Below are 26,099 nucleotides of genomic sequence, written 5' to 3'. Positions count from 1 at the left end.
TCCATCCATCCATCCATCCATCCATCCATCCATCCATCCATCCATCCATCCATCCATCCATCCATCCATCCATCCATCCATCCATCCATCCATCCATCCATCCATCCATCCATCCATCCATCCATCCATCCATCCATCCATCCATCCATCCATCCATCCATCCATCCATCCATCCATCCATCCATCCATCCGTCCATCCGTCCATCCGTCCATCCGTCCATCCGTCCATCCGTCCATCCGTCCATCCGTCCATCCGTCCATCCGTCCATCCGTCCATCCGTCCATCCGTCCATCCGTCCATCCGTCCATCCGTCCATCCGTCCATCCGTCCATCCGTCCATCCGTCCATCCGTCCATCCGTCCATCCGTCCATCCGTCCATCCGTCCATCCGTCCATCCGTCCATCCGTCCATCCGTCCATCCGTCCATCCGTCCATCCGTCCATCCGTCCATCCGTCCGTCCGTCCGTCCGTCCGTCCGTTCGTCCGTCCGTCCGTCCGTCCGTCCGTCCGTCCGTCCGTCCGTCCGTCCGTCCGTCCGTCCGTCCGTCCGTCCGTCCGTCCGTCCGTCCGTCCGTCCGTCCGTCCGTCCGTCCGTCCGTCCGTCCGTCCGTCCGTCCGTCCGTCCGTCCGTCCGTCCGTCCGTCCGTCCGTCCGTCCGTCCGTCCGTCCGTCCGTCCGTCCGTCCGTCCGTCCGTCCGTCCGTCCGTCCGTCCGTCCGTCCGTCCGTCCGTCCGTCCGTCCGTCCGTCCGTCCATCCATCCATCCACCCATCCATCTATATGGACATGTCGAAGATCCCCTCCCTGATTGACTGTCGTTAAAGAAGCAACATAACCTGTGTATAGAAAAAATGATAAGGCACCCAGTGTTCAATAAAATGACGAAATCTTTTAATCAGAACTGCTGTATTCATTAAATTGTACGTGGTTCTACGTGGTTTTCTCATCGCTCCCCTAGTTAGGATGAGATATTTTAGTTCCTTTGCCAGTTAGGCCAATGTAAAATTTGATCCATAATTCAATGAGTTGTACAAACGAACACTTGGGCACATTTCTCCCTGAATCTGATCACCCTCATCAATTGCAGGTTTGTAAAATAAAATAATTCAAACATAAGCCAGGTGTTCCGTATTTGACATAAACATATTTTATGTTGTATCAATTTATCAAGTACGGACAGGAGTGTAGATTTGATGGTATTATGTAATCATATGTAGATCATTTCTTTGTTTAAATGTATGTTACCATCATAATGGCTCGACACTTCCACGCACACTTGCAGAAGGGACACAATTAGCAAGTATTGGCTACCCCGTCGTAATTTGTTCTGCACACATGACGAATAAACTACAATACCTCACATAGGAGAATGAAAATAAGAGCCAGAATCCGTTGATTATACAGTAATGAAATCAGTGGCGGAGAAACAGGGGGGTTGGGGGGGTTTTAACCCCCCCACTTTTTGAAGAGGGGGGGGGTTGGCCCACACAATCAACCCCCCCTAGTTTTTGCCAGTAATGTTCTGTTATAGCCTATGTTATGTGCTCCAAATGGCATAATAAATCAAATTATTAAATTTGAAACTGTTAAAGTCATTTCAACCTTTTACCTGGTAGGCTACATCAACAATTAACGACAGAAAACCGAGTTAGAATTGACCCACACATTATTTCTAGCCCCTTTCCCCCACCTTGCGCATTGGAACTTGTAGCTCATAGCGCTAACTTCACCCCACAACAGACATACACAAAATAACGTTTTGCTGTTGAATAGCTTTGGAACTGTATACACTTGCCAACTTCAACGAGGTGAAGGAAGGAAAAGAAAAAGAAGAAAGAGAGAAAAGGAGAAAAGGATGGAGTAGAAAATACGGCAAGAAAACGGGAAGAGAAAGAGGAACAGTGACAAAATTATTCGAATTTGTAAAGCAAACAGCAGATATCACATCATATCAGTGAGCATGAAAATGGCGTTCCACGATAAACAGCCTCCAAACCATGGGCGCAGATCCTGGTGAGGACAGCGGGACGCGTCCCCACCAACTTTTTCAGTAGTGGTGACATGATATACCGTGTCCCCACCAATTTTTCTTGACCAATAGCTGCATTTCAAGTTCCCTTGTATTGAACTTTGGCGCAGTTTGATCCAGCATTATGCAAATGACATGCAGCAGTTCTCATTTTATTGTATTTTATCCAGTTGTTAAATATAGGACGGAAATCGCATTTGCGGCAGTCTATAATTGTCTCTGAGGACCCCAGACCCATCTACTTGGATTATTTGTCCCTGATTAGTTTTCTACAGACGCCCAAGTATTAACCCAAACTAAATTTCTAAGCCATGAAATCTAAAAGTTAAGGAGGTTTGGGAGCATTATTAGGTCTGGGAAGTGTTATTTCCGGCGATCTGGGAGGTATATTTCCCAAAAAAAATCGTACGCTACGCGCGAACCCATGGTCGCGCTCCGCTTAGATAGTGTCATAGAACAGACACGCGTCCCCACCATTATCCAAGACTGATCTGCGCCCATGCTCAAAAACTGTCGATGTGTGTAGTGTTCGGTTTCGGAAATATCTGGTATATTTTTATTTCCTTCAACGAAATTTTTTAGTAGCCGTCTGAATTTTCGAAAATTCCCTAACCAACATTCTTCATCATACTTCATCATACTCGTGTAATTTTGACCCGTCTGTTAGGGTTTGAAGGAGGTTTTTCTATATCGGTTGTCCATAGATGATATTTTGTGCAACATTATGGGTATGTTTTGAAGTGAATTTATTCACGAGAATTGTGAGTTTTCAAATTCTGAACAGTGGGGCTGACGGATATTGTGGGCCGCGATGAAGAATCACCTACAAAAGCAATGATCCACAGGATATGTGATGAAGTCGAGCATGATGTGTGACTGGTGACAATCTTCAAAAAGGTTATAGATGAGAGAAAAAGTATTTGGAAAAAACTTGGTTCTCAGGCAAAAGTGTACATATGGTTGGTCAGTTTCAAGCCCGAGAAGTGCCATTTCCGGTGATCTGGGGGTACCAAAACCAGAAATTTGCTTGTACGCTGCGCGCCAACCAATGGTGGCGCTCCGCTTAGATAGTAATACGCGCCCCCGGGTTAGAAAATCCTGCATACGCCCCTGGTTAAATGCAGCTTTTCAAGGCTTGGGCAATGCCATTTACTGCAATCTGGGAGGCAATATTTGCCAAAAATTTCTTGTGCACTTCGCGCCAACTTATGGTGGCGCTCCACTTAGATAGTGAGCCAGCAGTTATGACTTTTTATTTCATCAATGGCCTGCAACCCCCCCACTTCTGACAAGAAATCTCCGCCACTGAATGAAATGCATTTTGGTATGCCAAGCGTACACAGCGGCTAACTGAAAAATGCTACTCCTAGCAATATTTTACATTTAATATTACATGTATCTTATACTGAATATAAATAGATCAATATTAGTGAAATAAAATAAGTAAAAAAGAAAATGAATAATACCATGAACCTAAAAGGCAAGTGCATACTTTCATATTTTTTATAAAATGATGGATCGATAAAATTCAATAAAGGAAATGAAAGCCGAGAAGAAAGAAAAAATTTGAGGAATATATACAGCCTCAGCGCACGTCTCTACATAATTTGTATTATTGTCCATCTGCAAGTTATCAATGGCTATACGCGTTTTGACATCTTTATGCTCTTTTTGATAGTCCGAAGGTAAGATTGTGTTATTGTTTGCCAATTTACTGTTCATTTGTGCCTGAATTGAGAAATCAAAGAATAAGCGTTTTATCAAATATTGAAGCAAAATAGATCATCCTACGTACCGATCCGAAATGAAAAACGAGTACAACATCATGAGTACAAGTTCAAGCTTGATTCCCATTGTCATGGGTACTGCAGTACAATGCTCTGTGAGTGAATACAATACCGCAATTCTTTACTGGTGTCTATACAATATCTTCGAATGCATGAGTATGAGTACAAGTTCACGGGGAGGTCGAAGGGGGAGGGAGTATGAATACCAATAGTAATGTCACGATACGAATAACTGTCGTTAGAATACTGAAAATGAATTGATGTATTCAATTTTATTTAATTTCCACCAATCAAGCAATTGAGCATTACAAAGAGACATATATGTTGAAACATAATATCGACAATAGATATGATAATCCTAAACAAAAGAACTTTGTAACGGCAAGTTAAAGTTAGTATCGATATGTAAATTATAGAGAGATTGTAATTTCAAAGAGTTCAGGATCCTAGGCCAGATCTTGAAACAGAAGGCCTACATTGTTGAGTGGAATTCAAACGATTTACAGGAATGCTGAGAGATCATTGAATCTAGTGTTGCGGTTGTGCACGCCGGATACTAATTGAAAAGAAACAGTTTGATTTTGAAATTATTACCAGTGAATATAGCAAGGAGATTCTGATTTCATTTGTTTTTTATTGAAAGAGTGAGAAATCACCGTGAAGCTAATCAATTCTTATCACTCTGTAGTTAGCTTGAAGAACTGTCGAGTACCCCCCCCCCTAAAAAAAGTCAACACAAATAAAATAAAATATCATGGCAAAATTGTATATGATTTTTGACGATATTAAGTCCCTTGCAACTAGATAGGATGGACTTATTCCGAGTAGAAACATCACAGAACAGGTCTTTTGGACATTTATGGAAAGCTTGTTAGCCTTTTTCAAGAGTAGCAGTACTTGAAAATGTGTCAGTATCATTGAGATCTTGTCACTTGCACGATGAAGGTCTTTATCATCATGATTTATCCCAGAGGCTCCCTACATGATTTAGGTTGGAGGCGTGGTTATTGGTTACTACGTACTGATAAGGTAATTACTGAAAGGTAATTTATGTAAATACTATGTCTTCACAAAATTAACCACGTTAAATGGAAATCTGCCTGTTTGAAATATAATGAAAATCACCGTACTTGTGCACAAAAAATTACTCTTACAAATCTAGCCTTGGAAGGGACTACACCTTGACTCAGACAAAGATTAAAATAGGAACTGAGTAGTTTGGCAAGTTTAATGCTGATATATTTAATGTTACTTGGAGAGATATATTCATAGTCGGGTGAAAACGTCGTGATTGGAAAATATTCAGTGTTCACCCAATACCATTCATACATCGACCATTCCGCAAGTCAATAAAATAGGCCGATATAAATATCACTGTCAGTAAATTCACGGATCATGAACTCATCAAGATCAATAAAATATCATCTGGATATGCGCATATTGGCTAAAAGAAGGAGGCGGTAGGGTTACTATGGCTTCAATTAGAAAAACAAAATGTTGGCCTTTTGAACTTGCTTCAGACAGCAAAACATAAGGGAGTCGCTACAATTACTTTGCATATACTTTATTCTCAAGAGAATCAAGGAAAGTTCAATTTGTATATATATATATATATATATATATATATATATATATATATAGATATATATAGATATGTCTTTGGTTAAGTCTTTAAGTTAAGTCTTTGGCTGTAGACTGCTGAAGTTGTTGTTGCTTCTTGTCAGTTCTTTCATACGTCATTTTGAGTGTATGCTGATTGATGTCAAGTATGGATACAAGACAACTGTTCGTGTATTTCATCCTCGTGTTGAGTTTTCCAGTCGAGATCTCATCGTTGACTAGTAAGTCACTTGACAGTAATATTTAAATCGCCTTCAAGTTTTGTTTTTCTTTTCTTACCAATAGCTGCACAAGTAATTCGAAAGAAGCATATTCGTTATCCAATGTGTACGTAATGAGTGGTTTTGTTCGGTACTTAAGTGAAAATATTGTATCTGTGCATATCAGAGAACAGCATGATGAATAATAGTCGCAAAGGTTACTTTTTCTATAACTTAGAGCTAAACATTTAGGGAGTATAAACAGGTTTTACAAAATATGGTTTATAATAGATTTCATACTAAAGGCTTATTCGAATCAAATTTATACAGTAAGGCAATTGAAAGAAGATTAGGCAAGTAGCGAAGACATTTCAAGTACTAAAACAAAACAACACCAAAACACGGCATTTATAAGTATGTTGGTCTTTATCTTCCATGTGTTTAAAAATATCTTTTAAAGACTTTTGTACATTATTTTATCAGCGTCAAGACCTTTTCATACTATTCTTAAATCATTGTATGCTTCTATAAATTTTTTCGACTGATCTTTTGTAATTAATGTCGCATAAAATCTATAAATTAAAACTACTTACTTAAATTTAAAGAACGGTTTTTATGCAATTCTTCATTCCAACCGATTTTGTCACACTTTATGTTTAATGTATTGATATCCGACATGTTTATACAAGAAAAAATAATATAGGGATTTTTCTTTCTATTTTGTTTTCAGGTTTATGTGACTTTGAAGCTGAATTTCCAAACACGTGGAGAGAAGGTAGGTAACAATCTGTGGTGTAGTCTACACATATCTTGCATATACCACCATCACTCATGGCGTTCTAAAGCTAAATTGGGCTCAAACGCAGATAGCATATAATAAATCAACCATAATTGATACACTATTTTTTAGCATATCTCATGATAAATCATGGTTGTTTCAACTCTGAGATGTTCTCGCTGTTTAAGCTGATGTTCTCTAAGCTACGCAGGTACTTATTTTAATGATTAACATTATTATACTTATAATAAAGCTGATATGACGTGTAAACGAGGAAAGATGTTGCAACACAATGTACTGCAAAGCTAATCGATAATATATAATAAAAAGTGTAATCAATAAGTGCGGTGTCTATGTAACTGTGGACTTATCATTTTTTCAGATATGAGAAAAGAAGTCTCAGCATCATCAACTGAGTTAATAACAGGTATTAATAAAATGAATAACATTACGTGGATACATGTCATATGCCTTAAATTGGTACAATAAAAACTTTAAGTTGAATTAATATTAATACTAGTTAGCAGGTTCTTAGATTATTTCTGCTGATATACAACGTATATAGGTTGTTCATCCTGTGTACAACAAATGAAATCATGTGCAAACCTCGTAAACACGATATCTCACGTGGAAGATTTTGCAACACACTGAACTGCAAAGATAAAACGTAATATATAATAAAACTTGTAATCAATAAGTGAGGTGTCTATGTAACTGTGGTTTTATCATTTTTTTCAGATATGAGTCAAGAAGTCTCAGCATCATCAACTGAGTTAATACCAGGTATGAATTAAATGATGAAAATTACGTGGTTACATGTCATATGCCTCACATTGGTACCATAAAAACATTAAGTTTAATTAATATTAATACTATTTAGCAGGTCCTTCGATTATTGTTTGTGGTGGAGGTCAAAGGTTAGTTGGTGTTAGCAGGGGACAAATTGTTTAAGTCTTGTAAACACGATATCTCAACAAGGGAAAATTGGATCCGTGTGATGGAGTACAACATTAAATAGGATAATCCAATCCCATTGTTTTGTGTGGATAGGAGAGGGTGCTTGCAATTACCATTTGGGCATCCGTAGATAGTTTCAGGAAACCAGCGAAAAAACTGACATTGGATTGAACGTGTCGCTACTTGATTGGCACTCCGAGCGTACATGTGTATAAAGTTTCATGTACTGCTTATACGTACAACGGTAAGGTAAAATTACACATAAGGTGGCCAAACATCTCCTAAAATATTTCTTAATGCATTTTCTATATGCCTTCAGTCATAAATCGCAAAATATACAACAAGTTAAGGATTTGTGGGACAATTTTCTTAGTACTTGCTGCTAGGATTGTTTTGCAAAAAAAAAAAAAATCACTTAACACCGATTGCGAGTGGAAGATAGATGATTTTTCAATTGCGATATTTTAGCACACCAATCTGCAGCTAACAGACAAAATAAATAGTTGAGAAAATGCACGAATCGGGCTATTCGAGTAACGGTTCAAAGTAGCAGTGAGGGAATGTATAGGCTTAGTACTCAAATACACCTAGCTACTGTATAGTATATGCCTAGTATAGAGGAGACTAGTCTAACAGAAGCCAAGCTATCTTCGTAAGTATATTTGCAGATGTTTTATTTTTATTTGTTTGAGACACTAGAGTAGGCCTAGCCGCGTATTTTCGATCCTGTGACATAATAATAATAATAATAATAATAATAATAATAATAATAATAATTATAATAATAATAATAATAATAATAATAATAATAATAATAATAGTAATAATAATAGTAATAATAATAATAATAATAATAAATAATAATAATAATAGTAATAATAATAATAATAAAAATAAAAATAATAATAATAATAATAATAATAATAATAATAATAATAATAATAATAATAAAAATAATAATAATGATAATAATAATGATAATAATAATAATAATAATAATAATAATAATAATAATAATAATAATAATAATAATAATAATAATAATAATAATAATAATAATAATAATAATAATAATAATAAAAATAATAATAATAAAAATAATTATAATAATCATAATAATAATAATCATAATATGCAACTTAAATATCGCAATATGCAAAGGCTTCAAAGCGCTTTACAGAACATAATACATAAAAACAAAGTCGTAAAACATAAATACAAAACCAATACACCTAACAAAGATAAAAATACACAATGTAAAGTAGAGGAAGTGTTAAACATACAGTGTAACACTACATCAAATAGGTGAAAAACTATCAAAATAACTATATAACTATTTTATTTTATATTATAAAAAATAGCATTAAACACATAGCAAATATATATTGCACAAATATTGCAATGGAATTCAGTTATGTAAAATAGTGACACTAAAACAGCCATAAAATGAAAGATATATTTATGTGTCATAGAAATGCAGCCGGAAAAGGTGGGTTTTGAGTTTGGATTTGTAAATTCCCAAGGAAGGTGCATGGCGAATGTTGGCAGGAAGTTTGTTTCATAAGTCGGCGGCGACGTAAGCGTAGGATCTTTTACCGTAGAAGTTTGTTGAAGGGTTGGTCACGCTAAGTGGGTTATCTGATGACGATCTTAATACTCGCGATGGCTTAAACAAGGCTAACAAATCTGATATTAATATAGGTGCTATGCCTTTCAAGGCCTTAAAGGTGATCAGAAGGATCTTATAGACTGTTCTTTTCTGTATCAGTAGTCAATGGAGGGATTCGAGGATCGGAGTAATGTGTTCACGTCGCGATACGCGGAGGACAAGTCGGGCTGCGAGGTTTTGCACTCATTGAACCTTCTTCAATTCACGTTCTGGTATACCGAACATCATACCTAGCCGCGAGACGATTCAACATGATTTCTCATAGTAGAAATCATGAATTCTGTTCATACATGGTATATGGATACGTATCATACGTGGTGTGTGGATGCATCACACTGAGTACAAGACCCCTATTGTTTTTGGTGGAGGTGTGTGTTGCCACATTCAGCAGACTGACCTGTATTTATCAAAATAGTATTTCGGGCCATTTATATTTCGGGTTAACAAGCAGAAGTCTAATGCAATGAAGTCATCGAAACCCAAATACATTTTGCATTCTGGTTTTACTAATGATGAAATTAGGATTTCGAAAACTGTTTTCAAGTATTTACATATTTGTTGGGCTTATATTCACACAGTTATTGAACACACGCATCTGTCAAATGAGGTCACAACCATTGGAATACTTCTGACAAAAAACAAACATTTCTACATTTTAATTAATCTAACGTTGCCAGAGGGAACGGCTGGCGTTTTATGGTATATGTTTCTTTCTTCTTCGAGTCTGGTTTTTTAGATTTTCAAATAATTCAAGGAATATTTAAAGATTTCAGCATGACACAAATGAGTTAATACAGCTTTAAATATGAACTATATGATGTTATCATTTTTTTTTTGTCTTTGTTGCTTTGGTTATATGTGAAAACAAGCAAGGGAAAGCATTGTATTGTGTTTTGTCATTTGACCAGTTGCAAATGTATGTCATAAAAGAGAAACACATGAGAAACAATTTTTGTTTTTTTCAGACATCATGGGGTTTAAGAATGTGACATAAGTAAGCGGTCTGATCCAGGTAATTTTTTTTTATAAATGTCATACTTTTAAGCGAAAAAAATGATAAATATGTAATGTTAAGATTGAGTGAAGAGTTTATCTTTGCATTAAGTCTGCTCGTAAACCGTTTGGATCTTGGTTAACATGATTTGTATATTCCCAGGTATTCCAATAACAAGTGAAAGGAGATCAAGAATGTTTAGTTTATTGCAGTGAATACTAAGTGAGAACTTCTGCCTTGGCAATTTGAGCTGCAAATCGACTTTAACATTGTTAACAATGCACCATTAGATCAAATCCCGCAGGGAATATATCGAACGTAACGGATTTGAACTAACGTGACTGATATGTTCTTTGTTCTCTGTTCTTTGTTCTCTGTTTTGTTCTCTGTTCCATGTTCTCTGTTCTTTGTCTTTAATAAAAACAGACTGGGAGGCTAATTAATATGTGCATATTACGTCGTGGGCAGATAGTTTGACTACATAATCCCTGAAATTTCGCAAATAAGCATAATTAGCTTATTATTATCGTAATTAATGCTAATATTTTCTTATAATAGTTTTCTCATGGCCATGAACAGTGCGGTTTTTTAGATAAACAAAGACGTATGTGCTTTTTTTCTTTACTTTCACAACCGTGCTTTAGATTAAAACTTTAAATTACCATGAAGCAGAAAAACGAAGTTTTGTTCTGCACCGCATCAAAAAACTTCTCTCCACCTTTATATAGGTAATAAAATAGACTCCCTCTCCCCTATCTTATCACGCCGCATTCTTGTTCAAAAGTGGTCTTGAAATGAAACATATGATCGTATGTTATTACTAGAGTAATTAAAAAATCACTATACATCTATTCATGGTTCTGTGATGGCAAAAAAGAAAACCTTATCACTTCGATAGATTTATTCTCTATTAATAATTTCTCTTCTCGGCTTAATTTTCGTGTATCTTCGAATCTGGTGCAAATGTTGTCCATATGGGAATACTTATAACATGTTTTGTACTTTTCTGGACGTGCAGCAATTGAATATTTAATCATATATTTCATTCTAGCCGCATTACCTTTGTCATTTTTTTTCCTTCATGTTACAGATGACTCCTTATCCTACCATAAGAACTTAAATTTCACTACAAGAGACAATGATGACGATGATACACTCTACAGTTACTCTAGCTCGAATTAAACCATTTAGGTGTTCAATTCCAAGGTGGATGGTGGTACAACCGGTGGCCAGAAAACCATATCTCCTCTCTTAATAGGCCCACTGGACGACCCTCAAGTAATGGTGGAATCTTCCGAGGAACGACCGATACTTCATTATTCAGACACGAAATCCGTGCAATAATTAAATGAAACTGAAAACAAAATTCTATCAATTGCATCAAGATATGAATATTATTATTTAAGACCCTTAAAGGGTGTGAAGACTCGCGCACAAAGAAACGTCTCATTCCGGTAATCTGACCTAGTTTTGAATGAGGTGAAACAGAAGTGTTAGACACCACCATTGATCTCAGAAAATACACACACATCTTGCTACCGTCGGTCATTAGACACCAGTGTACAGTCAATACATACAGCTACGGTCAATACCCACAACACAATGTACATAGCATCGATGGACATCTCAGGTCTAGATACAAGATTACAAGGTATCACGTTTCATTTACTGTCTGCATTTTGTAGCCACAAGAGGAAAATTCACTTGCAATCGACTGAAAGTCGGCACGCGGTTTGGTGCGAGTCTTCAATGCCTTTAACTATGACATTGATCTCAGCATTGATCTATTATGTGTCGTGTCGATCCCTTCTCGGTAAGGGACCATAATATGCAGTATGCATTAGGCTGGTTTGATGGCCTAGCTGTTGTCTACCGAGTAGGGATCAAATTACGAAAGTCACAAGTAAGAATCATCCCAGAAGCAGCCAAAACATTGATTTGTTTGTGTTTATTCGACCAGTGCTTTGATTACAGTTGAAAAAGTGAAAGGCGAGGTGTTTGGTTTCGTGCGAAGCACGGATATCCTAAGCCTTTGCGATGTGCAGTAGGACTAAACTAACTTCTCAATCATTCCCTCGTGATTTCCGTAACGACGCGATTATTTGATATAAACAGGTAACAAAACAGTTTAAAAAACACGCAATACTTGGCAGTCGAAAACCAAGTATTGCTTTCGATTGCCAAGTATTGCTGACGAAGGTCCAGGGGGACCGAAAATTCCAATATATTTCTAAAACTTTACTCCTTACTTGTCAATTATGAGTCATATCTTATTTCTCTGGTTTTCTTTAATATATATATATATATATATATATATATATATATGTGTATATATATATGTGTATATATATGTGTATATATATATATATGTGTGTATATATATATATATATATATATATATGTGTATATATATATATATATATATATATATATATATATATATATATATATATATATAAATATACTGAATTGTGCATAGGCGCGTTGCCTTGATCTATTCCATGCGTCTAAGTGCGCAAGAGGACAAAGTCGAACTGGGCGCCGGCGATGTAAAGTTACCTTGACGTGACATTAGAACTTCGCTGATTGACGAAAAGTGGCAATCTTTGAATATCACAGCTAAAAGTATGATTCTGGATTCAGTGTGTTCACAAACGAATATAGTAATGTTAACTTCAAAACGGTATTGCCAGATGGCGTAGCTAACAATAAAGTTGTTCATTTAGAATCAGTGTTGCTGGCGATGAGATATGCAACTCCGTGGATTGCCCTTTTGTTGATATTGAAAAATCTGGAATATGGGTGGAAACTTCAGGCAAGGCAAACCGACGGACTTCAATACAAGGAGAAAACTTACCCTTGTTCCCGGGGTTGTCTATGGATTATCCTGGATTATCTTACTGATGGTCTAGGATTATCAAATTACTTACCCTTAGATTTGCAGACCACTTCACTAGTTTTTGGTTTCCCGGATGGGAAACAATTGAGTCACTCTTACTGACCTTACAAAATTGTGAGGGGACCGCGGATTGCAAAGTCGGTAATCACTATTACGGTTAGATTCGACCCAACACGGCAGCATACAGAAAAGTTGTACTTAAAGCCTTAGCCAAAGTGAATTAATCAGGTCACACATCCGGAGTCTATGAATGCTAAATTCTTCAATACCGTTTTCATAACCTTACGGGAAACATTCATACTGTAGTTTTGATTTGATATAGCATTACTGCAAATTCGTGTTGGTCTATTAATATTAGCCAACTGTTAAGAGCATTGTAAACTCAACGTTTAAGCAGAGGTGAAAAAAGGGCTTTCTGGTTAGGGTATACATTATGTACTGAAAGTGCAAGGGCCGACAATGGGATATGGTGCCCAGATGGTATCCAAGGGGTAAGACCGTGTAAAGTATAGCAAGGCTTCTTGAACGTTTCAGTCGTAGCGGTTGTTATGCAAATAAAAAGAGGAATTATCCTGAATTTCCTCTAAAGCAAAAATCTTGTAGGGGAAGAGTAAATCGTTAGTCTTTTAACCTGCCCCCCCCCCCCCTCTCCCACTCACTTCCCTTTTCTGCTCCTACAATACTCTTACTATTTTGTTGGGCGTTAAACATGGCATCGCCCTTCGTTAAAGGTCAGAAACTGATGAGGCGTGTCGACGAAGTTGTAGACATTTCAGTGACAACTAGAGACCAATTCTAGAGAATGGGAGCATACTAGAATATCCCATAGAATTGACACAATGTTGACTAACGAATCGCAATTTATCATAGTAATGTAGTTTATAAAACTTTGTAGAATTTTTCAATGGGTACAGCCCACTCGCCTCCCTGGATTTCCGAAAACTGAGCGATCATGACGTCCTTAACTTGCCTTGATAATTTGATGTCTACAATTTTAGCAATAAACGAGACTTTAATGGATTTCGTCACTTGAGGCCAATTCCCTTTACTCTGTAGTTGACAAAGTTTCATTTGATGCAGGTTCATGAGCGCTATATACATTATTTCTAATAATGTGAGTGCAATATTTCATTTGTTATGTTTTAATTTCGTAATCTTTATAAAATCTACAAAATATTTGTACAGTACTCTTTATTTATACTAGTAATGTAAGTGGTCATGTGAGTTCAATATTTCATTTTTTGTTGTTTTTATTTCGTCATCTTTATTACATCTACAAAATATTTGTACAGTACTTTTCATTCATGTTAGTAATTTCTTTTTAACGATAATTCGATATTAAGCAGAAGTGTTAATATTAATGAATATATTAATCACTGGTTGCAATCTCTAGTTTTAGTTGATAACAAACAGCAACAGAATGGCAATATTGCGTTCATATAGACACTTATACGTTATGTATAGTGTTCAAGTTGGACCGACTGGTATAGTCTGGATATCTTTATACACCATCATTGTGGATCCGAGTATTTTTATCTGTAAATAAACATTACTATATTCTACAGTATAGTTACATATTACACACTGTTTATAATAACATGGAGATACATGCATATCATTTTTAAGGTTGTGGTTGATAAGTTCGATCTTAACTTTAGTTTTTTGAAATTTTTAATAAAGGATATGTACTTGTTGGAGTACACATATCCCAACAAAAAATGTTTCAGAATAAGACTTTATACATTCAAGTATCAGAAGGGCCGTTTCTGTTAACGTACTTGAATAAATTGTTTAAATAACATTTCGAATTATAATGAATATAATAGTTCAAGGGACCAGAGGTTACCCCAATCTAAGACATCTTAGTAGCAGAAAGTTAAAACCAAAATGGATACACAAGTGATTTTATGAAGAGACCAAAATGAATGCCTTTCTCGGCAATGAAGTATACTTTTGCCTGTATGAACTACGTAGATGTCATAATAGCTGCACGGTACCTATACATATTAGGTTCCATAACTGTTGCCAAAGAGATTGTGTCATGGTTGTGCGATTACTGTGTGATTGTTGCCAAACAGAAAAGCAGTTAGGGATCTGTTGGGTCTTGTTAAGAATGGAATGCAAAATGAGATTGTAACCTCACCGTGACAATGAAACTATCAAGGTTCGCGTTGGTTCTATTAATAAAGTGCAAACAGATTTTTTTTATCATTCTTACAGCGTTCGAAGTGACATAGTGAACACGACGAAGCATATCCTGTTACGTGCGTTGCTGCTGTCCTTGGTTTTTTTTTTTGTCTTGTTTTTTGTGTGTTAGTAAAGGTCACAAATTGATGAAGCGTGTTAGCGAAAACTGTTAAAATTATCACCTGAAGTCAGGTTAGTCAAAATTAGTACTTTTGTTGAATAGTAGATAGAGTAGAAGGAAGTATTTGCCCACCAAACAACTTTATCGGAAATCATTATAGCAATACAGTGATAACAGATGGAAGCACACACTCTATTATCTTCCCCGCCGTTGAGTTACTCTTCTTAATTCATCCAAACTATATATGTGGCTGTTAAATGTTCAGCAATGAAAAGCCATCCCTCGATATCAGGATCAGTAGTGAAACATCTTCTCTTTATAGCACATATTAATTCCCCATATTATGATTATGTACTTTCCTGACAATTTTTTAACGAAAACCCGAAAGGTTCGTCACTTGAGACCAAGTTCAATTTTCTCAACATTAAAATACACATTTTCTTAGTTGCTTAATTGCCTCAACTAACTTTGCACGACATGTCTAATCGTTCATGCAATACAACACTTAAAGCAGACGTAACAAAATAAAATTCTATATAGTCTTAATTCAATGTAAGAAAGATGTCTCCCTGTTTGTTTGTTTGTTTATTTCATTGATACTATACTTGTATAAACATGTATGTATGTATGTATATGTGATCTTCCCGCAAGCAGGAACTCGCGAAAGAAGCCATGGAGGCTTGTAGACTCGCAAGCTGACCGAAGCCAATCTCTCGGCACACATCCATTTAACGTCCATGTCGGGAAGTTGTTATTGAACAACACCCTTGCCAGACGACACACATTGCTGTCGGCGGGGAATCGAGCCGGGGATCTCATGACTGGGAGACGCCGGCGTTAACCACTAGGCTATACACTCCGCCAGACAGGAGACATTTCCGGAGACAGGAGAACACACAGTTGGATCATACATCGACTCTAAATGAATTATGCCACTATATGCAGGCTGCTGAAATATGAGTCATAAAGTTGGCCGGGATCTTCTGTTTTAATTTGTATCAGCCATTTGTTTCAAACGCATGTACAGATGTAGTTTAAGGTATACCGTACAACATTTGACGTCATCGCACAATTGGATGCACATAACATTTTTAAGACCCCTGTGGACTATTGTCAATCGAAATCTCTAACAATTAGATAGACATATGCTATAGATCATTTGATTAGATTGATAGAACAGGGTTTTCATTTGTAAAACTGGTGTGTCGATGGACAATTTCGGTTTGGCAAGACGAATGCTACTGTATACAATGATTTTATTGGCATGGTATGACCGGATATGCTGGTCGTTTAACCGGAATTAGTTCCGATCTTAAAGAGAATGATAGACTGATAGTCCTGGATGATCTGCAAAAATGACCATTTACGCCAGTGATGGTCATGAAAGTGGCTGGACTACTAAGACTAATGCACCGACCATTATATCAGTTCCTCAGATGTAACACAAAACTCATGTGGAAGCCAATGAGGTGCCTATCGTGAATTAACAATGCATTACACCTTTTGCCAAGAACAAATGATGTTGAATATCATCCCAAGGTGTTCTCTTGGTAATATGAAGCTAAAAGAACATGTTTGAGTTCAGTTATTATAAAAACAATGAATTAACATGAACATTTATGACTGCACTGCGGAGCCAACGTCATAACCTCTGAAGTGTTAAAGGAGCATCCCAAACCGTCAGCATATTTTAAAGGTGAATATCTTCAAAAATGCAGTGTCTGTAGAAATATAGCCAGCACTCAATTGTTGTTTTTTCTTGAACTATGACAAAACTTCTCTGGAAGGTCAGCAGAGAATCAATAAACTGAAATAGAAACGAAAATGTCACGCTGCACTTGATTGCACACACTAAAAAGACTCGCCGCAACTGGTATATTACTTATCTCTCTACAGAGTTAAATCATCGTTCGACGTTCGAGGTGCATAAAGTGCGCCCTACGACGCGTATCATTTTATATTGTGATGTGTCTTTGGTTTTCGTTTTGGTTTTCGTGTCACCATTGTTCAATAAAGCTTAAAACTGATGAGGTGTGTCAACGAAATTTGCATAAATACAGCTATTTTTGTTGAGTCCTGTATAATATACTAGCTTGGCTTACATGTTTTCATATATACAACACACAACCAGAAAAAAGGGTTATGTGATATTACGAAGTATACCGTATATGAGCAGATTGTAACTTTTCGATCATTTTATGTTCGTAACATCTTTGTGATTTCTTTGTAATAGAAAACTGAATAATTTCTGCCAAGATGCTTCGTTCATTCTTGTCTACTTTCGTCTTCATGTATGTTTTTGCTTTGAATCGAGTTTATTCACAAATCTGCAGTTCTACTTGTCCATGTGATTGTAACAGTTCTTACGGGACTTTAGATTGTAGCAGTCTGGGAGTTTCGAACGCGACGGTTTGTGGACCACTAGACAACTTCCAACGGGTGAATTTTACTGACAACCAACTAACTGAATTGTATGTAAGCGATTATGGTACCGATTGCATCCGCTATGATTTCAGTCACAATTTGATTTCTGCAGTGGTGATATATTTTCAATTTTACCGTGATTGTGATGATATTCTTTTGGATCTCTCTCATAACGCCATTAAAGGACTAAATCGTGGTGCAATCTACTTGGGTAGCTATGACGATATGAAGAGTACCCTGATTAATATTTCGTTTAATCAGATTGAATATTTAGAACAAGGCTCATTTGATTTTTATGTTGTCTCAGATCGCTCATCTGATTCTTTTTTTGACTCTTTTTCCGATTCAGAAATCGTAATAGACTTATCCTTCAACAGACTACTCTCCATACATCAATCCGCTTTGTATGTATACTTTAATTCAGGAGATTTACATCTTCTACTGAAAAACAACAATCTAAAGAACTTTGCACTGTCCCAGTTTGAAGACTACATTGATGCCAGCAATTACGTCTTCAATTTACAAAATAACAGCATCTCTGGATTTCGAGAGGAGGATGTGGAATATGGCTACCGTGATAATGTTGCTCTCATCTTAGACGAGAATCCTTGGAATTGTGATTGTGATCAAAGGTTTGTTAGCTTTAATTCATCTCGTCTCCGAAGTTTGCTGAGCAATGATATGTCAGTCCAACCAATTTGTGAGACGCCTTCAGTTGTTTCAGGACGCCCTCTCTTATCTCTATCTGAAGATGAATTTTGTTGTGCACCAAAGCTTGATCCCAATGTAGATCTTGATTTACAAGTTAGCGAGGGAGATACTCTTAATTTACATTGCCCTTTTATTGGTGGAGATCCATCAGTAACCTACGTTGATTGGCAGTTCTTAACAGGGACCGCCACCCAAGGGCAGGGGAAATCATCTTTTCACGTCCAAAATTGCTTCAATTGCTCTCTGGTGATAAAGAACATACATAAGGATGCAGAAGGTGTATACCAATGTACAGTAACAAACGGAGAGCGCTTAACCATCGAACAGACAGTAATGGTAGTTGACGTCACTACACCGATCACTGAACTCCACACAACTGCGGAACCAAACGGGTCACGTGTCTCAAATGGGGCTTCAATAATACCTCTCTTACCTGTTGTGATATTTCTTTCAGTTATGATGACACTTGTGTTAATAAGTTTAATTATAGTCAGCTACAAGTTGTACAAATCGACAAAAAACAATCTCCCATTGACAAGGCCAGATAAAAATGAGAATACCCAGAAAGCACCAAGATATGACGTCACGGTGAGGAACCAGGCGTTTGTTGGAGAAGAGGAGGGTTACGTAGAGCCGGATGCAATAAAACCAGGAGGTACTGAAGAAAATGAACAGGATATTTATGAAATCACAGAATGAATGATATCACTTTCAAATTTGATCAACTCAATTATCCTTTTGATCTAAATTTTGAGGAAATATCACCAGTGACATCCCTATTCATTTGTTCTTATCAGCACTTTCAACACATTGTTCTATACGGATCGAACGTTGGACAGTAAATGATTTATCAGTGCAGGGGTGAAACGACTACCAATTTTCTTTTTGTTAGTGTGAGTGTTTGTAAAGAGTCACTTTTCAACCCTGTCCGTTTTGTAGATTCTCTTAAAACATTAAAGAAAGTTTAGATGGCTTCTTTCTGAACTTATTTACTATTAACCTTTGTTATGCATCAAACATTAATTTGTTAATTGATCATTTTCTTTTACTTTGATTCAATAAAATCTCTTCACGGCTTTGGTTTTGGGGTTTGCATATCTTAACAATGTTGCGTGTTTAATCAGTACCACTCTCTTCACAGTTCATTTATCTATGTATCCTTAATAGTTTCGTGAAACATTAGTACTAATTTATGTATCTTCACAGTGAAACAATAGAGATCCCTGGAGAAACAACGGAGGATTTGAATTATATCTGCATGTTTGCCTCTAAAGAATGGGAGCATACTGTTGAGCATATTGTTATGCAAATAAAAAGAGGAATTATCCTGAATTTCCTCTAAAGCAAAAATCTTGTAGGGGAAGAGTAAATCGTTAGTCTTTTAACCTGCCCCCCCCCCTTCCCACTCACTTCCCCTTTCTGCTCCTACAATACTCTTACTATTTTGTTGGGCGTTATACATGGCATCGCCCTTCGTTAAAGGTCAGAAACTGATGAGGCGTGTCGACGAAGTTGTAGATATTTCAGTGACAACTAGAGACAAATTCTAGAGAATGGGAGCATACTAGAATATCCCATAGAATTGACACAATGTTGACTAACGAATCGCAATTTATCATAGTAATGTAGTCTATAAAACTTTGTAGAATTTTTCAATGGGTACAGCCCACTCGCCTCCCTGGATTTCCGAAAACTGAGCAATCATGACACCCTTAACTTGCCTTGATAATTTGATGTCTACAATTTTAGCAATAAACAAGACTCTAAGGGGTTTCGTCACTTGAAGCCAATCCCCTTTACTCTGTAGTTGACAAAGTTTCATTTGATGCAGGTTTATGAGCGCTATATACATTATTTCTAATAATTTGGGTTCAATTTTTCATTGTTTATGTTTTTATTTCGTAATCTTTATAAAATCTACAAAATATTTGTACAGTAAACTTCATTCATATAAGTAAAAAAAAAAATGATTATTCGATATTACGCAGAAGTGTTAATCTTAAAGATAATAATATAAACAGGATTTCAAATCAAAATATTACGTTCATATAGACACTTATACGTTATGTATAGTGTTCAAGTTGGATCGACTGGTATAGTCTGGATATCTTTATACACCATCATTGTGTATCCGAGTATTTTGATATGTAATTAAACATTACTACATATCTACAGTATAGTTACATATTACACACTGTTTATAGTAACAGGGACATACATGGAATTCATTTTTTTTAATGTGGTGGTTGATTAGTTCGTTCTTAATTTTAATTTGTATCAAGTTGAATAAAAGGATAATTACTTGTTGAAATACACATCCGAAGTCCGCAAGGGCTTATGGATAACAGCTTACACGTCGGGTGGCTTCCAATTCAACATTTTAACTCAAATTAGGATTCATTTTAATTTAGAAAGTCATTTCAGAATGGAAAAACCGTTGATTGCTCTTGGATGAAAAACTCACCTTACTATAACCTAGCCGGGTATCGAACCCGGAACCTCCCGATCGCTAAGCCTCATTGATTAAAATGCCACCACCTTTATCCACTCGGCCACGGCACCGGTTAATAGTTCAAGTAACCAGAGGTTATTCCCAACCTCAGACATCTAAGTAAAAGAAATTAAAACCAAAATAGATTCGATTAAATTTGTAAATTGTTGCTAAAAAGAAAACAAGTTAGGGATCTGTAAGGTCGTGTTTATAATGGAATGCATAATAAGATTACTTCACCATGACCCGGATGTACTACAAAGGTTTGCGTTGTCCTATTCACAAGCTGCAAACTTATTTTTAGCTCAGCTGAAAGCTTTCCGATGTGCTATAGCGATCGTGCGATTCTGCCGAAATTCTGTCACGTTTTGTCACCGTCTTTGAATGACAATCATGTCGTAATTTTCTATTCGATTTGGCTGAAATTTCGTCAGTGGTTTATGTAAGTTAAATTTGTTTCAAATTATTTTGTATATTTGAAGGTCATTTGAAGGTCACGGGAGGTCATTTTCCGAAAACGTAATAAAGTGCTACTCCTCCTATATAGTGTTTGTCCAAAACCGTTGAAATGTTGCGGATATAACGTTTGAATGCTGGTGAACCAAAGTTGTTCGGGAAACATATTTTTGTCGTCATGTGAGTGCCAAAAGCAGGGTTTTTACTCATGATGAAATGTAGGCCAAAGATCATATGCAATGGTCATGATTTTTTTTTCGACTTGTCAGTATTCATGACCGGGATATCCGTTTTGGTGTGAGTGTAGCAAATGTCTTCCTCCTTAAATTTCCCCGTCCTTTTGGGAAATAATTCCACCCGATCAAGTCAAATATTTACTTGTTATTCAGACTTCCTATCTAGTTCGATGTCATTTTCCGTAAAATGACTACTTGGCAGTTTGGCAATTTGAATTTTTCCACAGTTTGTGTGTAGAATACGACATGTGAGAATAACCAGCACTTTTGGAGCCGATTCCTATTTCTACTGGTTAACGTTTCTCTGCGGTACATCGATTGTAAACAAGTTGCAGGTATGTCTATTATTGTATGGGTGCAATTTTCGTGAGCAATGTTGGGTCAGCAAAATTCAAAGCGTGATTTCCACAACATTTTAGCAGATTTAGCAGAGGAATACGTTTTCTACGTTTTCGTTCTACTATCGCATGAATGAAAACTACGAAGTGCATGTCCTATTGGTTCTTTGTTTTAGCAATGGGGTATAGCTTATCCCTAGTAATAAGTAATGTGTGTGAGAGTATGAATATGCAGAGCCGTATATATCTGCAGAGCCGTATGTAAACGGCTCGTGTGTAGGTTTTGGTGTGTGTGTGTGCATGTGCTGCCTTCTTGTAACACCCATATCTCTAAACGTGTATTATTGGCAACCCTTATACTTTGCATGTAGCTTACCCATATTAGATAGGGACCTTACTGACTTTATTGGAGGTCAAGAGTCATCTGAATTCAACAGGATAAAACAGTGAAACCCTTGTACCTACCTTACCTCAAGAACGGTAACATGTAGGTAACCCATTCTGAGTTGGACGGACCCCTTTATAAGTTAAGGCCAAAGTCATGTGACGTCAACTGGCTCAAATGTGTAAACGTAGTGACCACCATAGCTGAGGAAATGTTACATTGACAAGTATCCTACTTCAATGAGACGGTGTCATTCTGAGTATAAATGTATTAATTTTTGTGAAGGTCGAAATTCAACGATGGTTAACAGTATCTGCAGAACTAGTGTAAACAAAACTTGTTCATAATATCTAACAAAGATAACATTTGCGCATACCTGTTACGATGCAGTCATTCATCTAACAATTTTGCATTCTGGTTTAAATATACTACAAAGGTAGCTCAGCATTTTATGTACTCAAGAACACAACTTATCGGTTGTTATAGCCATTTGAATTTTCAAATTTATTTTAAACTGTTATCATTGTTTATTTCAATGAAAAATAATAAAACATACGTTTATCTTTATGTCTTTTTTGTTGTTGCCAAAACAGATGTTTACAACTTTCTAACATTGGTACCAAACTATGTCTGCTAAGAAGGAGCATGGGGCAAGGAAAAGGGAGATGGGAGGAAAGGAGAAGACAACTTTATCCCACCTATATGTCATATATTATTCGCACAGACAAGTGGATAGACTGTTTCGAACTATTGCCAATCAAAACAAGTTTCTCAAATAGAAGCTTAGCTGAGCTTTGCTGCTCTTGTTTATTATACTTATAGCGTGCGAAGGGCAAATTGTGATTCCCGAAAATGCGTATCCTGTTAGGAAGTACAATGCCGCTGTCCTCGTTTTTTCTAGTAAAGGTAAACAATTGATGAAGCGTGTTAGGGAAAACTATTATAGAAAATCATAGGCCTGACTGACAATCAATTTAGTCAAAACTTGCATTTTTTGTTGAATAGTAGGTAGAGTAGAAGGAAGTATTTGTCACCAAACAACTTTATCAGAAATAAGTCATAAAGTTGGCCGGGCATTACTGTTTTCTACTGTTTTAATGTATACAAGCTATTTGTATTTATACAGCACAGGCAGCTAGTTTAAGATATACCGTACAATATTTGCCGTCTCCACACAATTGCCTGACCATCATATTTTTCAAACCCCTTTATGAAGTATGTTCAAACAAAATCTCTTAACATGTGCTTATTAGATTAGACTGATAGAGCGGTGTTTTCATTAGTTAAACTGGTCTATCGATGGATATTTTAGGTATAGCAAGCCGAAGCCGAATGCTCTACAATTATTATGTAAACATAGTTATAACAGGATATGATTGTCGAGTAACCGGAATTAACCGATCAAAAATCAACTTTAGGCTATATTACTCTTTGTCAGAGTAAAAACAATTATGATAACTCGATATTAAGCAGAATTGTTAATCTTTATGGATATATTAGTCAACGGTTTTAATCTCTAGTTTTAATTAGATAGCAAGTAACAACAGGATTACAATTCAAAATATTACGTTCATATAGACACTTTTTACAATGAGTACTGCACAGAGAATCCGACGTTATTATCTCTGATTTCTTAAAGGAGCATTTCAGACATAAGATATTGTAAAGGATTTTATCTACAACAGTGGGACCAAATTTAATGCTCCTACGACACAAGACTAATATAAGTTCTTTGGAAGTCATTTTGTCATTATGAAGAGCATTTCTTTAGTTATATGACACACACACAAACACACACACAATCACCCAAAATCACTTGGTAACTTAGAATGAGTTTCGAAACTGATATGGGCTACAAATCTGTTATACGTTATGCTCTGGATCGTAGGTATAGGAGGCGGGCGGCGAATTTTTTTCCCCAAACAGGTTTGCAAGTGTGCGTAAATAGTCGTTCATGATGGTCGGAAAAGTTACGTCATCACCATATAAAACCTTCACTTCGAGGTTCTGCATCCATTTGTTGCAACGAAGATATATATCCGTTCAAAATTACCCGTAGCTTTTCGTATATATATATTTAGATATGTTTGGAATTGGTTTAGACATATTTAGCACACTTGTATTGTATGATCTACTTTGATCGAAGTTTTCTGTATAATCGATAACATCGCACAGTGAAAGTTTCGTACAGGGTACATCACACATGCGCTGTAGGCCTATATGTATAATAACTCTGTACACAGTGCAGTGACGGAAATATATCATACTAAACACTATACTGTTTTGCGTATATTTACTCAAGACTCGCGTCGTGAAGTTTCTTTTAGTGTAGGCATACCATTCCACGAAACGAATTCTGATTTCAATAGAACGGCTCACGAATCGTGGATAACGTAAACACGAACCAAATAGAAGGTAGCGTATGTATCATAAGTGAGGTCAACATGTAATCCAAGCATTAAACTCTGTACACAGTGCAGTGACGGAAATATATCACACTATACTGTTTTGCGTATATTCACTCATGACTTGTGAACTCGCGTCGTGAAGTTGCTTTTAGTGTAGGCCTACCCATTCCACGAAACGAATTCTGATTTCAATAGAATGGCTCACGAATCGTGGATAACGTAAACACGAACCAAATAGAAGGTAGCGTATGTATCATAAGTGAGGTCAACATGTAATCCAAGCATTAAAAGTAAAGTTAGGGCGTTGGAAGGGAAACCCCTTAACTAGACTCAGTGTGTAACCCAGTATATGTCTTCGAACTTCCAAGCGATGGCTTTTATTTATGCTGACGTCACGAGCAATCTGATTGGCTGAAAACTCCGTTATTGCAAACCTGTTTGGGAAAAAAAATCGCAGGCGGGCGAGGGGTTCTTCAGTCACCTCCTCCCAGCAAGATATTTCCGTGAAAATTCGGGCAATCTGCTGATATTGTTTCAGAAACTGCAACAAAAAAAAACTTAAAGGGTGTGAAGACTCGCGCACAAAGAAACGTCTCATGCTTGTAATCTGACCTAGTTTCGAATGAGGTGTTACAGGAGTGTTAGACACCACCTTAGATCCCAGAAAATACACACACAGCTTGCTACCGTCGGTAATTAGACACTAGTGTACAGTCAGTACATATATCTACGGTCAATACCCACAACACACACGGTGTGCATAGCAGCGATGGACATCTCAGGTCTAGATAAAAGATAACAAGGTATCACGTTTCATTACTGTCTGCATGTTGTAGCAACAAGACTTCACTTGCAACCAACGGAAAGTTAACATTTTTTAGAGCGCAGCATGCGGTTTGGGCGAGTCTTCAATGCCTTTATTAAGCATAACAAACGTGGGAAAAGCACATAATAGCTATATGATATAGATTACAACTTACCCGTTGGGTGGCTTCTAATTCAACATTTTAACTAAAATTTGGAACCTTTACAATTTAAAAAGTCATTTCAGATGGGAAAACTGTAGATTGCTCTTGATGAAAAACCCACCTTGCCTTATTGCTTCAAATGCCACCGCTTATATCCACTCGGCCACGGCACAATGTAGCTAACATTGTGTGTATTACGTGTACAATATGTGTTATTTGTGACTCTTTTGTATTATATTTCATGTGTATAGTGGAATGTTGATTTGAACAATTAAAAGTCTTTTTCAAAGTAATTATTGTGATACCTTTGATTTCATATGCAATTCAGAACACACTACTATGTGATAAGAACATCTCTGTTATTGCTGTATTCCTTGACGTGCGTTCTTTTCCTTTATACGTCTTTACTCAGAATACATTTAAAAAAAAAAATGTGCGTC

At 36.6% G+C, this 26,099-nt stretch overlaps 1 protein-coding gene across 1 annotated transcript in view; it reads left to right on the top strand.

Annotated features, from left to right (window-relative positions):
* Positions 1-20,689, top strand: part of LOC139973507 (uncharacterized) — an 88,560-nt gene extending 67,871 nt beyond the window's left edge. The window contains exon 2 of the mRNA XM_071980238.1: positions 17,381-20,689. Within this exon, the coding sequence (XP_071836339.1) occupies positions 17,499-19,076 (1,578 nt within the window). The 5' untranslated portion in view covers positions 17,381-17,498 and the 3' untranslated portion in view covers positions 19,077-20,689. The remainder of the gene's footprint in view (positions 1-17,380) is intronic.
* Positions 20,690-26,099: the final 5,410 nt, after the last annotated feature.

Source organism: Apostichopus japonicus, chromosome 9 (genome assembly GCF_037975245.1).
Source record: "Apostichopus japonicus isolate 1M-3 chromosome 9, ASM3797524v1, whole genome shotgun sequence".
NCBI classification, from domain to species: domain Eukaryota; kingdom Metazoa; phylum Echinodermata; class Holothuroidea; order Aspidochirotida; family Stichopodidae; genus Apostichopus; species Apostichopus japonicus.
This window is presented reverse-complemented; position numbering and strand designations above follow the sequence as displayed.